General features: G+C 35.9%; 1 protein-coding gene, 1 long non-coding RNA gene and 1 pseudogene across 2 annotated transcripts; 1 reads left to right on the top strand and 2 right to left on the bottom strand.

Moving 5' to 3' along the window:
• The window catches only part of LOC141827131 (homeobox-leucine zipper protein HOX15-like), a 9,387-nt pseudogene extending 1,746 nt beyond the window's left edge, over window positions 1-7,641 (bottom strand).
• A 3,535-nt stretch (window positions 7,642-11,176) lies between these two features.
• On the bottom strand, window positions 11,177-12,203 carry LOC141828495 (homeobox-leucine zipper protein HAT22-like). Its single transcript, XM_074715937.1, has 3 exons — window positions 11,865-12,203; window positions 11,697-11,776; window positions 11,177-11,612 (listed from the first exon to the last, which is right to left on the bottom strand). The coding sequence occupies exons 1-3, from the start codon at window positions 12,201-12,203 to the stop codon at window positions 11,396-11,398; spliced, it is 636 nt and encodes a 211-aa protein (XP_074572038.1). The 3' UTR covers window positions 11,177-11,395.
• A 1,773-nt stretch (window positions 12,204-13,976) lies between these two features.
• Window positions 13,977-14,416, top strand: LOC141826169 (uncharacterized). Its single transcript, XR_012601620.1, has 2 exons — window positions 13,977-14,214; window positions 14,370-14,416. It is a non-coding gene; the product is annotated as an uncharacterized LOC141826169 (long non-coding RNA).
• The last annotated feature ends 457 nt before the right edge of the window (window positions 14,417-14,873 follow it).

Here is a 14,873-nt window from a genome sequence, read left to right on the forward strand (position 1 = left end):
ACACATGTAACATATTGTCAGTGGGAAAACAAAGCACTCTATGAGACACTTAGTTTACGTGTCATTGTCAAAGCTATTAATTAAAATATTAAAAACGTTAAAAACTGAAATTTTCAAAAACATTTATATATATATATATCTCATTTGGACGTTAGATAATGATGATTTTCTAACTCTTGCAAAATTAATTAAAATAGCAAATGCCTCATTCTATTATATTTTTCTTGTGCATCGTTGCAAATTATGGACATGGTATTTAGTAATAGTTTGTGACCGTGAATATCTGATTGTTGAATATTTTCCCATGGCATAGGATTTTTGCTCGCATGCATTGTTGAAAAGGAATTGGAAATGTCATCCATTTTAAAACTTTAAAACCCTATAAAGGTAGCACGATCCATATGTCTACGTAGTAGATTAAGCTACGGGTTGCCAATTTGTTTATGTGCTTAACTAAATTCAAATCTTGTCATGCAAAGTTATATCAAACATACTACTTTCAATTATTAAGTATTTTATTTGATTGACACTTTGAAACAATGATTAAATTGATTGACGATGTCAATACATAATATGTTAAAAATATGAAAATAATATATCTCCACACTATTAATTTGCTTCACTAAACAACTTGATATAATAATTTATGTCTAGCTTACATTAAATCAATCTATTTGATATAAGTACAATTAGACATACTAAGTTACGATCACATTGGAATAGCTATCAAAAGTAAATTGGCAAAAACTTCCAAACCGTAAAGTTATTTCACTTTATAAGTATTCTTTTTTATAGGAGGGACATAAATTATACATTTTTCTGATTTAGAGTTTAGGATCACAAAACTAAAAAATATATTAAAATTTTTTCTATATTATTTCCATTCAATTTAAATAAAAAATTTTATTTTTTGTTCAGATTCAAAATTTTATATTGTATAATAAAGTAAACATTTTACTCTACTTTCTTCCAAAAAGTAAATGAACAATGTTTTATAATATTTTTCTGTTTTTTCTCTTTTTATTTAGTTATTGTTTAACTATTTTGCAGAATAAAAATCATATAAAATATATTAATTCCCTAATGGACTCAGTGATACCAACTCATAACACAACACCAGTATATAAGTGCCACAAGCAATATATATACCCATCTTGATTATGTTCCAAAATTTAAAATGGAATGGTACATATATTAATTATTGAATAAGATCAATTTTAGTTAACTCATTCAAATTGTGATCTGACAAATCAAAGGCAACCTGCAATTAACGCTGAAAACTATATATATAACACTATAAATAATTCTTGCAGATGTTTTGTTGAGGGAGTACAACTGGAGGTGTAATTATGGTTGTTCAGTAGAAGTCCAAGTTGAAGCAAGGCTAAACCCTACTGAAGAAATACTCATGGAGAACAGGAAGCTAGCTATCGACGAGATGGGAATAAAGTTAAAACATGATGATGGGAAAGATGCAAAGCATTTGTGAATGATATATCTGATATGACATTTTGTCTATATCACAAGGAAGCTAGCTGCTCACCTTCTTGCAAGCCACGATCCTCCTCTTCCTGCATTATTTTGCTGTCCATCTATAGGATGAGCTATCTGCTAGCGTGTTCGTGTCCAATCTGCAATGCTACTGTAATTAATATTCTTCTCCTGCTGTTCATTAATTAATCGTCGTCGGTATAACCTGCCAGAGGGTATTTATAAGTCCACTTGTTAACGTCAAGTCCTCAAAGTTTCTCGACTTGGTTGCGTAGTACTGGCTGCGGCTTCCATTGTTTCGTAAAGATAAAGAGAGAGAGAGGAAAAAAAAGAGGAGATTTGGGTGGCAAAATAAAGTTTCACTTTAATAAAATCATTAGTGTACTATGTGTATGTAATTAAGCTATGTTTTCTATAAATGAAAAAGGAGATAAAACAAGAATGATTATAACTTCTAAGGACTGTTTCTCATTTCTCATATATATTTTAGTATTTGTTGTTTCCTAACACTGTCTTTGTATTTTTAATTATCATCATTTAATGTTGTTAGTTAAATGGAATATGATCGATGGCCAGTTAGTGGTATTAACCAAGCACGAGTCATTGCTAAAATATGCAAAACACATCATATCCCCTTCATGCTCTTGGCAGTCTGTCTTTTTTTTTTTAATCTTGTTTGTGTAAAAATAAAGAAGCTTATACATTTGAGTTACGATGAACATAAAGGGATATGGACACACTATATAGGATATACTCCGACATAGATTTTCCATGACTCCGTGTATTAAGCAAATTAAAGCTGACGCTGAAGTAGCTAGCAAAGGCAAAGTAAAGCCATTTGGCCGAGGAATAACTGAATGGAATTCATCCTCAGAAATTTATTTATTTATCCTGGTTCATTTCACGTTTCTTAAGGGCACTGCACTAATTATTGATTTGTTGTTGCTTCCCTCGTCCTCCTCCAACTAAAGCCAAACAATAGCACTTTTGCCTTTCACGTCAATCGTCCTCCAATGTCGAGTTTATCTTAGTTGATTGTTGGACGACACATATTATATTCAAAATTTGAACTCGAAATTTCAAAGTGTTGCGGTAAAGTGGAAGCTCATATACATGCATGGCAGCCTGGAGATTACTAATATTATGGTGCTTTTATGGTCTTGATTATACTGAATGGGTCAGGCACTCTGTGATTGGTGTAATGTTATTGCATAATGCAATTCTAACAGTTTGGAATGTTGTCGATGCTAAGGTCATATAACTTCTTCAATCTTACAGCAACACATCGCAGCGTGGTGGGGCATTCCTCAGGAATAATGGAGGCTGTCAATTCAATCTATAAATTGAGAAATTTTCAATATTAATATTACAGATGTATATATAGTTCTAAACCTAATGTTTAAGTATATACCTGACCTTTTAATTTGTGACTATTTTGATGAAGAATTTGAAGAAGACAAGTAATGAAAAAACAAGTATATATGTAAATAATATAATTTGTAAGTTTTTTATTGCATTTTAAGTAATCTAAAATAAAATTCATTTCTACGGATAAAACATGATTTTGATTATTTACTTATGTAAAATCTAGTTGATAGAGAAAAATTTTTACTCTAAATATTATCGGATTCATTCCTCCTATTAGTACATTGGTTGTGAGAGCTAGTACGCAATTACAAAGCATCGTACAAGATGTCTGTGTGTTGACGACCAACAATTGGGTTCGTTGAAAGATCAAATATTATTTTTAAATAGGGAAATTATATTTTTAAATATATTAACTATTTTTTATAAGATTTCTGTGATAGATATCTTAGATTATTACATGTGTGTTATATCTTAGATTATTATATGCGACAAATATTGAGATTAAATCAACATTCCATATTAAAAATACATAGAAAAAAATCATGAATTTATAAGATAATAGATATTTCTATTAGTATAAATATTTTAGGTAAAGTCAAAAAATAAAATCATGAGAACTTAAACTTTAAGTGGATAATATCATACATTACGATATATTGATTCTATCAGTTCTAATAAGTGATATCAAAGCTCTCAATATCAACAAGTCAAAGAACTAGTCAATGGAGCTCGACTTGAACTCCGAGATGGAACCTCAAGATGGATTTGGATACGACACTTGAGTACCTCTGTCTTTCGATTTAGGAGAGTTTGTTTCATGGAAGGCAAGGATGGAGTATTTCTTGAAGATGGATATGGAGTAATGTGTTAGGACCCGTGTTCTTATAAAAACACAATAATACAATAAGAAACAATAATACAAATGAAAGTAAAAATATTTTTACAAATGAGATCTTTCTTTGAATGTTTTTTTTGTTGCTTAGAATAATCTTTTGTTGATTTGGAAATGCAGTAGCATTTCCTCAAACCCTCAAGAATTGGCTCCTTCTCCTTCAAGTGAAACTCTACTTATACAGTTGCTGTTAAGGTTGATTTTTGCCTATCAGTCGATTGATATCCTCTACTAATCGATTGAAATGATTAGCGATCAAATAATGGCTTCTTCTCATTCTGATATTTAAGTTATTATGACAAGTTTACTCTGTCATTTCTGGGCTTCCTTTGTATGATATCTGATCATCCTTGACCTATCAAGACATCCCGTTGTTTAGCATCTGGTCAACCTTGACTTACCAGGATTTCTTCTTTGTTTAACATCCGATCAACCTTGACATACTGGGACTTTCTCTTTGTCTAGCATCAGGTCAACTTGACCTACCGGGACTTCATCATTGCATGACATTCAATTAACCTTAATCTGCTAGAATTTTATTGTTGTTTGACATCTGATCAACCTTGACTTGTTAGGATTTTCTTGTTGTCTAGTATCCGATTGACCTCAACCTATCAGGACTTCATTGTTGCCTAACATCCAATCAACTTTGATCTATCAGGACTTCAAATCATCAAGTGTCCAATCAACTTTAACCCACTTGGACTTTTCTCTTGCCAACTTCCTTATTGGACTTTCAATCACCAAGTGTTCAGTTAACCTTGACCCACTTGGACTTTCCATCTCGTGTTAAGTGTCTGGTCCTCTATGATCCGTCTTAAATTTTTCGTCTCGTGCCAAGTGTATGATCCTCCATGACCAACTTAGACTTTCTCTAGTCAAGTATCTAGTTAACCTAGACCTACTTGACACCTAACTAACAAAATCAAACATCCCCAACTCAAGTCAAACCGAGCCTGATCAACCTTAACCTAAGGTTGATTGCACCAACACAATGGTTTACTCTAACAGAAGGTTTGAAGCTCAGAGATTTGAGACCCATGATAAGATAATCAAGATTTTAACTAATTTGATTCCTAATGTTAGTTTGTGTGAGATAGGTAAATACAAGAATGCAAATGAACTATGGAACAAGTTGATCAAGCTCAATGAAGATACAATATAATCCTACCAACACAAGATGATTATGAGTACAATAAGAAGACTATTAGCCTAAGAACAAGAGGATTCGAAAGTTGAGAGGTGCTCAACATCCGAGATGAATATTGAAGAGGCATCCATCTCAAGGACTGGGGGGGGGGGGGGAGCATAGGTCAATAGTATTGAAATAGGAAGAAGCCTCATCATCTGAAGCCAATGAGGAAGAGGTGTGTCATCTTTACGAGCAGAGATAGCCCAACTCATGAAGGTATAACAATTTCAATTGTTAAAAATAAAGATCACAATATTTATTTTGAGTGTAGAGAAAAAGATATTACAAGAGCAAGTATCCAAGATTGATTAAGATGAAGACGTCTACCTGGACACCTAATCAAAAGAAGTCAAACTCTTGGTGCGAAAAGGGAAGGACCACATTGTCTGTTTCTTTTGCAACCAAAATGGATATTACCGGAATCAATATCCAAGGGGGAGACATCAAAGTAAAAAAACAAAAGAGGGAGCTCAAGTTTTGAGAGAGCACTTAAGGTAAGATCTGAGGTATCATTAGTTAATGGTATTTCTTTATTTTAAGATAATAAGCATATTAGAAATAAATTATATCCTCTTAGTGCTAATTATCATGAAAATAGAAAATATGATAGACCTAAAGATAAGTTTAAAGTATTTCATAATAGACCTACTTAATCTAAGGATAAGAATTATCTAGATAAGAACTCTAAGAAATTTAGACATTTACCTAGAAAGAAAAATGATCAAAACATTCATTATAAATTAAGGATTAATGACTTAGAAATGAAAAATTAAGTTTTAAGGTCAGGATCGACTTGATAAGTTAAAAAAGATTGTTAAGAAAATGACAAATAATGTTAAAGGGTTCAAGAAGCAAACCTAGCTAGGTTTAGGAAGACAAGAGTCATCTATGGACAAGATGGGTTTGAGATAAAATATAAGTTCAAGGAAAGTATGACCTCATACCATAGAATTTCATATAGCTATGGAACTAACCCTAAGTCTAGGAGTTAAGTCATAGTTATAAAGAAGGTTATCCCTAGTGTTGAGGAGACTACTATGATGGCTTCTAAGAAGCCTAAGAAAGTCATTAAGATATAGTATGTAGGAAAGTTATCCCTAATGAGTACCAATTGCAACCAAGGAGCTCCAATAGGTAATGAATTTCTAAGAATGTGATCTCTTCACACTGAATAAGTATATGGTGTGTTAATCCTAATTTGAAGGGCAGTTAATTCAACTATAGTGAAGTTGACATTTTACAACATTTTTAAGGTATTGTGATATCTTAAAAATAAAGATTTAAATATTATTCTTGAGGATTTTGAAGTGTGTGAATATCAATTGAAGTATTGGGATTAATCAAATTGGTACATTCAAGAATGCATCAAGTTTGGGGTTTTTGATATATTCGAGAGAGATATGACCGTCTATGTCAAAATATGGATTTGGCCTGGTGATTAGTTGATGACACTTAAATGAAAATCTAGGTATTTATTCTTATGAGCCATAACTACCATGATTGTGTGCCCTATCACATGCCATGACATTATTTCATATATGTATCTTGTCATGATAATATGAATTTGTATTGCTATGTCACATCATACCTGCATTATTTTAGTATGAAGAATTTTCTTTTAAAAATTTATGCATTTGATGTATGTCATACCCACTTACATGTATAGTATTTCAATTCTTTGTCATTAAGAACAAAAACAACATTGTTTGACATCCTTGATAGCATGGTTAAATTTTAAAATGTCTAGATAAAAATACATAACGTCTTATTTTTTTAAAAAAAATCTATTTTACATCTTACAAAAATCACAAGATTAACTTGTATGTGTATCATATACATTTGATAATATCATATCACAGTTCTAATAGTAGAAACAGATTAATTTGGTATACGTTTTATGTGTACTATGATTGTATTTCAAATTACTAATAAGGATGTTTGTATTTTTTTTTTCATGGTGTATACTCTCTTTCTTTGTTTTAAACTAATAGTTAATGATTAGACACATCCCGCTCTGGGCCTTCACAGTGTCAGTGCCCATCATAATCGAGTGGTGTGTGTGTGGGTTGATTTTAATGAGTTTATCATTAAATTTCAAGGTTAACAAAACTGCACGCCTACTTAAATCCAGATTCTATATCTGAAATTATCATTCCAGGTCCTTTAATTCTATTCCATCAATGACGCGTATGGATTCTTATTCACAAGTACAGTGGCATGGGAGGTTTTGAAAGAAGGAATATATTAAAGCAGTGAAGGATGCTCCATGTGATGTCAGTCAGATACAGCTCCTCGAATAACTTAATTCATGTGCGTGTATAATTGAAAGACGCCTTATTAGTAACAGTGATTCTGGGCATGAACGAACCATCAACAATATGCATGCATCGCGGCACTGTCAGTGATGTCTATGCTGTTGTGCCAGGCGCAGACTGCCACGAGAAGTGAGAACGGAGGAAATCAGAAGGGCCGACGGGGGAGGGGAGCGAGTCGCCCCCCGGGAGTTTCGCTTTCGCTAGCCGAGGGATCCACCTGCATGCGCCTGTGCTGGCTCAGTGGAGAGAAGGTGACAACTGACAAGACCTGTCAGTGATTGGCAGCAGGCATCCATTGCGTCCCGCCTCCGCCCCCGCCGCTTCCCCATGCCACCACTTGCCTCCAAGAGACACTGCATTATTCCCTTGGATTGTTCTTCCATCTTCACGTCCAGCTAGCTGGAATTCCCCGTGCCGGCGACCCAGCGTGGAGCGGTATAATCCGCCAAAAAGGCAAAAACTGAGTCTTGTTATGTTAATCTCAGTCTGAAAATTAGGTCATGCTGGGTGGGCGGCAAAGATTCGACACAAATAATATTTCTTCTTAATTTTTCATATTTTTTCTGATATAAAAAGTGGAATCTGTCATCTCAGCGGTCTCATCCAGTCAGCTCCACAACTATCTATAAAAAGATAAATCAAAAAGTTATAATGAATCAGATGAGAATATTATCTTAATTTCATCAAAATTTGAACTTTTGTCCTTTTCTAACTAATTTAATTATGTCTCCACAGTATAAAATTGAGTTGTTGACTATTCACATTAAGATAATATTTCGATTTAAGATAATTAATATTTTAAAAATTATATAAGAATATAATGAAAATAGTCGAGACTTTTCGACTCTAACCTTTATCCTCTTGTGTTCACAAGTACAAATCGTAATATATTACATATTTATGCACATAATTAAATAAAAACAAACTCCACCAATACATGGATTAGTGTCCTTCCTGCATTTGCTACTCAAATTTCCAACATTAACGTTCTCTTGTCGTCGTGTCAAAGAAATAATGGTAAATACTAAAGTCGGAGGAGGCAATAAAAATAGAAGCATTTTCATGTAATATTAACTATAGACATAAACATCATGGCAATGTTTGAGAATATTTCAACTTCATCTATAAAGTAGTATAGAAAAAATCTAGTGTAAAAGTTAAAAAAAAACAGTTTACTTATTTGCCATATAGAATCATATCACATTAGAATGAGTATTTATTCTACAATCATATAAATATTAAGAGTTTATAGTTTGTATTTTCTTAATTTTTATTGTTTAATCTGATTTATTTTATATTTTTCTTCAGTCTTATTTGTTCTGTTATGTTATCTGAATTTTTCTATTTTGTAAGTTATGATGTCACAGATATATTATGCTCAACAAAGCCCATTTAAATCAAATATTGTTGCCGTATATGCATTGACCAACCAAGCAAAACTATCATGGACATGACTAATCTTACTTCTGCCAATCTACTACCGTCATCCTCATCGTCAACCAGGTAAAATCTATCTTAAATCTATCAGCTCACCCATCACATTAATATATGTTCACATAATTTACTCGTCTAGCTAGCTTAATGATTGCGCTCGTTTAAAGAAATGGTGTACTTAGAGCTGCTCCTGTTTGAGCCTTCAGGCGAACACAGAACTACTAATCATCCCTCGAGATGGAACATAGTCCTAATCCATTAAAGCATTGAGGAATTAATGTAGATCCCACTCATTACCCTTGACTCTTCGCAACTCCCCACATCCGGCGCAATCGAATGGGTAATACGGATTCGTTAACGTCGTTTGCAGTTGAAATGTTGCAGCCAGACACTGAGTGTCACTAAAAGAAGCTGCAGCAGTTTATTAATCAGGTGCTAAATGGCGAGTACTGCTAATTAGCACGAGAAGGGATGCATGGTGGTGGGAGCCTCTCTACGTGGGGGTACATTGGCTTTCCTGACCTCGCCTCGTAGGCCATGTAGGGGAGGGTTTGGTGGCAGTCACCTCAACCACGCATCACCTCGCGGCTTTTCATACAAACATATACAACCATAGGAAAAGATATGTTTGCAGCTTTTGAGTTTTAGGTCAGTGCTTTCACGTTTTTCTGGTTGACTCGATTGTAGGAGAAAACTGGCGTTCTTTTTGTTAGATTTATTAAGAAATCGAAAATGACAAGACACAAGTAAAGATGAAACTAGAAGACGGACTATGGTGGTGGTGGCCCTTTTCCCTTTGATCCCCTTCTCATATATTTTTCCTCTCTGACGTATATGTTATACAGTAATAGGCTCCCTCTCTTACTACCATTTGCATGTTTACTTGTTGCACCCTGTTTTAACAATGATCCACATTACGAGACCCTAACCAAAGTCACTTTATATATCTATAATTTGGGAAGAGATGGAATGGGAACCAAACTTTTATTAGCATGGTGATAGGAAACTCTAACATGGAATATATCCTCCCTTTAAGTTCAATCTCAATGAGAGGATCGGAATTAAACAATTATCTATCTCATTGTATGAGTCTCTAGGTGGTGGAGACAAAATTATGAGTTGAGAGGTAAATTATACTAAATTTTAGTTAAGAGGGGAGGATTTAGAAAAAAGATTTATAATATTTTAAAGAAAAACAAAATTGAGTAGTGATTATGCATATATGGGAGATATTTATAAGAAAGAAGGGACTTAGTTATGTAGATTTACAAATTTAATTATTAGGATAAAAAAAATCTGTAATTGCTCATATCAATCAAAAAATAATTGCTACAATAAAAAGTCTTCTGTCTAAATATCATTTTTTTTAAAGAAAGAATGAGAAAGAGACGAGAAAATTAATTACCATCTCATCTCATGTGCTATCATTTTACAAATATATTTATGTTCCCATATGCAATAAATATTAAAATATTTTAGTTATTGTAATCAATCTTTAACGAATTTTGATTAACCCCCATCATGGACGAACTCAATTGTATTCCTCCACTTTTCCTTACAGTTAAAGCTAGGTGTGTTGATTGCGTAAAGTCGTAGTTTTATTGCCAACTACTCCACAACTATTTCACTTGTGCATGCTAACGTCAAGAAGGTTCGACTCTCTTCTTGTTTTCCCTACACACTTGTGGCCATGGTGTGGTCTCGTTTGGGATCTACTATATATGCTTCTAAGTAGCTGTTTTTGACCCATGCTCTTTCTATCCTTTCTCTATAGCATCGGATGGAATAGTGATTATCCTACGAATGATATTGGCCACAACGTTGGATGATCTCATTTTTAACCATATGAAATTGCTTCTTAATAGCCTTGTGGCATACAAGAACTGTCTCAAACGATTTCAAAAAAAGAATAAATCATGACAGACTTGGCTTTGGCCTAATAGCTCACTGTAGAAGGGGTGAAGCAATCAACAGGGTATTTCACATCGGTTAATCGGTTAAGAATCAACCGCTTCACTGCAGCAACCAACCATGGTTAAACTTGCAATACTAAAGAAAGATACCTGTGCTTGAATTTTTTTTTGCTGGCTTTATATGTTTGCACTCTTTTTCCTACGCAAAGATAGAAAGATCAGAAATGACTCGTTGCCGGACTTGTACCTTAAGCGGGTGCCTCTCAATAATGGTCCCTTTTTCCCAATTTGTGGGAATTTTTCTTAGTACTACTTCACATTAGTCACACACTTCGGATAATTACAAACTGCAACGGCGTCCACATTGAAAGTGGCCGACAGCATATGTTCTCACTGGGGGCTCCCATGATATTCCCTGCACTGAACCAATTCGATCGGTTATAGCTTATCACGGAGCGAGGGGAGTGCTCGTGCTGATATCGAACTGTGTCATCTTCACGTGCCCTCAATTCCTTCTTATCCATGGCTACCTGTCCCAATCAGCATGCAACTCAAATTATCAAACGTGTTCTTGCTAGCAAAGTAATGGCACACTACAGAGTGCAGTCATGCATGGTTGGCGACTAAGCCTGAACGATTGCACCAGGGGTTACATTTCACATATTGACCGACCATTGACGAGAAATTAAAGTCAAAATATTCACTTTGATGATGCTTCGCGGCACTGCAATGCTTCCGTTCCCAGTAAAAAGAGAGGAACGTGTGTGGATTCGAGGTTGTCCTAAATGACTTATTGGTCATTGCCAGCACTACTGTGACCTCTCCTCCCACAGGAAGGGCAGATGGTGAGGTTGACTGCAGCAGGGAAGCTCATGTGAGATGGTGCAGCTTTGAGCAGAGTCTTTATCTGCTGTAGCTCTTTGTGCAGCCTCCGGTTCTCGTCGCTCAACTTCTGGCAGCGCTTCTTTTGGAACTCGCAGTCCACTTCCATCTGCTTCAGCTTAGTCCTGACACGTTCCACAACAGAGCTAATTCTCTCGTGCTTCTTTTCTTTTTACCACGTTAAAAATTGGATGGATTTAGAGACAAACCTTGCTCGTCTATTCTGAAACCATACTTCGATCTGCCGTGGCCGGAGATTGAGTTGCTGAGCCAGGGCATGCTTTTGCCTCTGAGCACACACCAGCGTAAACAATAAATCAAACCGGTGAGCGGCGGCATGCAAATTGACCTGGAACTGAGCAAGTTTTATTAGTTACCGTATTTATGGTGCTGTGCTCCTTGAATCTGTTCTCTAACAGAGCAGACTGCTCCTTTGTAAGCCTAAGCTTCTTCCTCACGCCAACGTCGTCGTCCTCGTCGCTGCCAGTACCGCTGCGGAACAACGACAGCCCCTCCACCTCCACCTCCTCGCATGCTATATCATGACTAGCAATTTCCTTCTTGACAGAGAGGCCAGCATCACTTGCTCCGAAGCTGTCGCTAAGGCTACATGTGAAGCAGGGCTCGGAGCACTCCTTGGCGCTCCTCCTGCTCCGGCCAATGCTCAGCTCGAGAGAAAGGCTGATGTCACAGGCACCCTCCTGGCTCATCGTCATGCTTAATTGCACGCTTCGCTATCTCTCTGGTTTTCTATTTATATAGAGGGCTGGAGAATGATGATGAAGTGGGGAAGTCGATTATTCCTGCAGAAATATAGGATTTTGCATCTGTTTTTGGACGTCGGCAAACTAGAGTAGAACTGGGAAAAGATTCCATGAAGGACCACTCTTCGCAAAAGATGGCGTAAGAGGGTAAACTAAGATTTGCCTCCTCTTGCACAATACACACAACCTTTAGTCGCACCTACCGTTCCCTTGGTGGCTAGCTGCTCATGATTTTATTCTTCTCAGCCACGCCCTTTCTAGTCAACTTTCTACCGCTTTACACGCAAGCTCCAAACAGGAAGCTGATGTGTGCCTGGTGATTGTTACCCTAGGAAAGCTTATCCTCTCACGAACGTACTATCTTTCAAATTTTATAGAGCGTTGTGCAAATTTGCAACATTGGGACAGAAGGTCCAGGAAAGCAGTGTGCTTGGTCTGTAAAGAATAATAATAACTTGTGTGGACTCGCTCAATGTTATTCCTTGGAACCCATGAACGCTAAATCCTCAAATCTGCTGAAATTATTGGATGCCTCGATCAGTTGGTCCTTGGCATCCCCTTTCTCCGTGTTATTCCATATACAATACGTTTAACATGATTAAAAGTTTAGTATTGACTTAGACCTCCATAAAATTAAGTACTATGCAAAAACGACATTCGCTTCGCTTATTCTAAGTTAATGAGTCGTATGTGAAACAACAAGTATGCCTGTAATTTAAACAGGGGAGGTGATGACTGATGAAAAAAAAAGCAAATGAAAAGGGAGCAGGGCGGTGGCGATAAGATGTTGATGCATGCATCTAATGATGCAACCAAAGCAAGGAGAAAAGGAGCAGACTGTAGGCTTAGAATTTTGCAGAGCTTGCAAAATTTCACCAAATATTCGAGAATAAATTCTCATTCTGAGAATTTAATTAAGTCGGTCCATTTGCACGATTGGAGCTGACCTTGGCGATCGGTAGTGAATTATATACGATATATCTATTATTCTTTTTCTTTTCTGACTTTGATGGCATAGTGTTCCAGAAACTATCTTAAATTCCCTGCATGGAATCCACATGATGGAAAACAAATAGGACTCCATGATCCTATAACTTCTCTGTGTGCGGTTATGCTTTTACGATAGACAATACTAGCCAATCTTACCAACAGAATCCTTTCAAAGAATACAGTTCCTGATCTAGTTTTCCTCCCACCATATTTCAAGAATAATTTAAAATTAATTCGTGTTTAATTGTACGAGTGGAAGGACTACTAATCGCTCCGAGTGATGATTTGAATGGATCGGAGATTTCAGATTGGTAATAGAAATCTCGTGATTTAAATTTGTATCAAGATATAAAATATGTATGAGAAGATCAATTTGTATTCGCAAGGATTTAATGTATCTTTTTCTTTGTCTAACAACTCTTTATTATATAGCCTTATTTTTTGTATTTCTTTTAACAAATCATTTAACGTAAACCTTTACACAGTGTACTTAACACGTGTAATCAAGACTATCTAAAATAAATACATTTTTTTACTTTGTGCTTATAATAATGGTATAAAATTCAATCACACTAAACTAATTAATCACTAGACAATAAAACCCTTCTTCTTCTCAGGTATATAGACTTCTCGGATCCTATGGTGATTGGCGCCCGGATCCGAACCATCGTCTTGTTCTTCATCGGCAACTCAAGAACGGCCTTTTTCTTCGAGTCGAGGGGGCTAGTTCTCGAACGGAGCGATTGGCTCGCCGCTCATCCTCGTTCTTTTATCGATCGATCGATCGATCGAAGCATGACCTTGAATTAGGTCCCTTGGGTTGGATCTCGATCTTGCATCTAATTTCATGGCGGCGATGAACTCCGGCAATAAGGAGGGCGAGCCAAGACCTTGGGAGGATCGAGATCACATTTATAGGGCATGGGGGCTTCTTCTCTTCGGTGTTATTGGTGTCACCGCCACAACCGTCGCGGTAATCATCAATCCTCTCGTGCTCTTAGTTTTTTTTTAAAGGAATTGTTTCTCTGAGTGCTTCATAGTTCTGCACCCATCCAACGCTTCGAATGATCCGCCTTTGGAAAATTGTTCTGACGCGGTTGCATCGCTTCCTTGGGTTGGCTTTTGCAGGTTAGTCAGCTGCGCAGGACAGGCGATTGGTTCTACTCTCAGGTAAACCTAGTTCTTGGGTTTGGCCCATCGTTGTTGGCCGTCAATTTAAATTTATCAACTTTCCTCGTTTTGGTCACCCGTTCGAGATGCCTTATACGACCAATTCACTTTTCACAGGCTACGTTTCACGTTCATATTAGAATTCTCTCGTATCACTTTTGGAATGTTGTCGTTTTTTAGAAAGAATATTAGAAAATTTTTTGAGAATCAGCTTCCAACAACTTATTAAGCTTTAGTTATTTTACTAGTTTTTCCCTATAAGCTCAGAATTATTCAACCTCCTTTGACACACTTTATCATGGACATGACTTCTAGTATGTAAAATTTTTGGCACTATGATGATGAGGTTTCAAATAAATACCTGTAATCATGCACATATTGGTTGCAATGCTTTAATAGATAACATCATACTCCGTTCTTTCATGCTCTGAAAGAATTATTGTGATTTTTTTTCCTTGTACC

This window comes from Curcuma longa, chromosome 4, assembly GCF_044706935.1.
Source record: "Curcuma longa cultivar G26 ecotype Majalengka, Jawa Barat chromosome 4, ITB_CL_G26_1.1, whole genome shotgun sequence".
NCBI classification, from domain to species: domain Eukaryota; kingdom Viridiplantae; phylum Streptophyta; class Magnoliopsida; order Zingiberales; family Zingiberaceae; genus Curcuma; species Curcuma longa.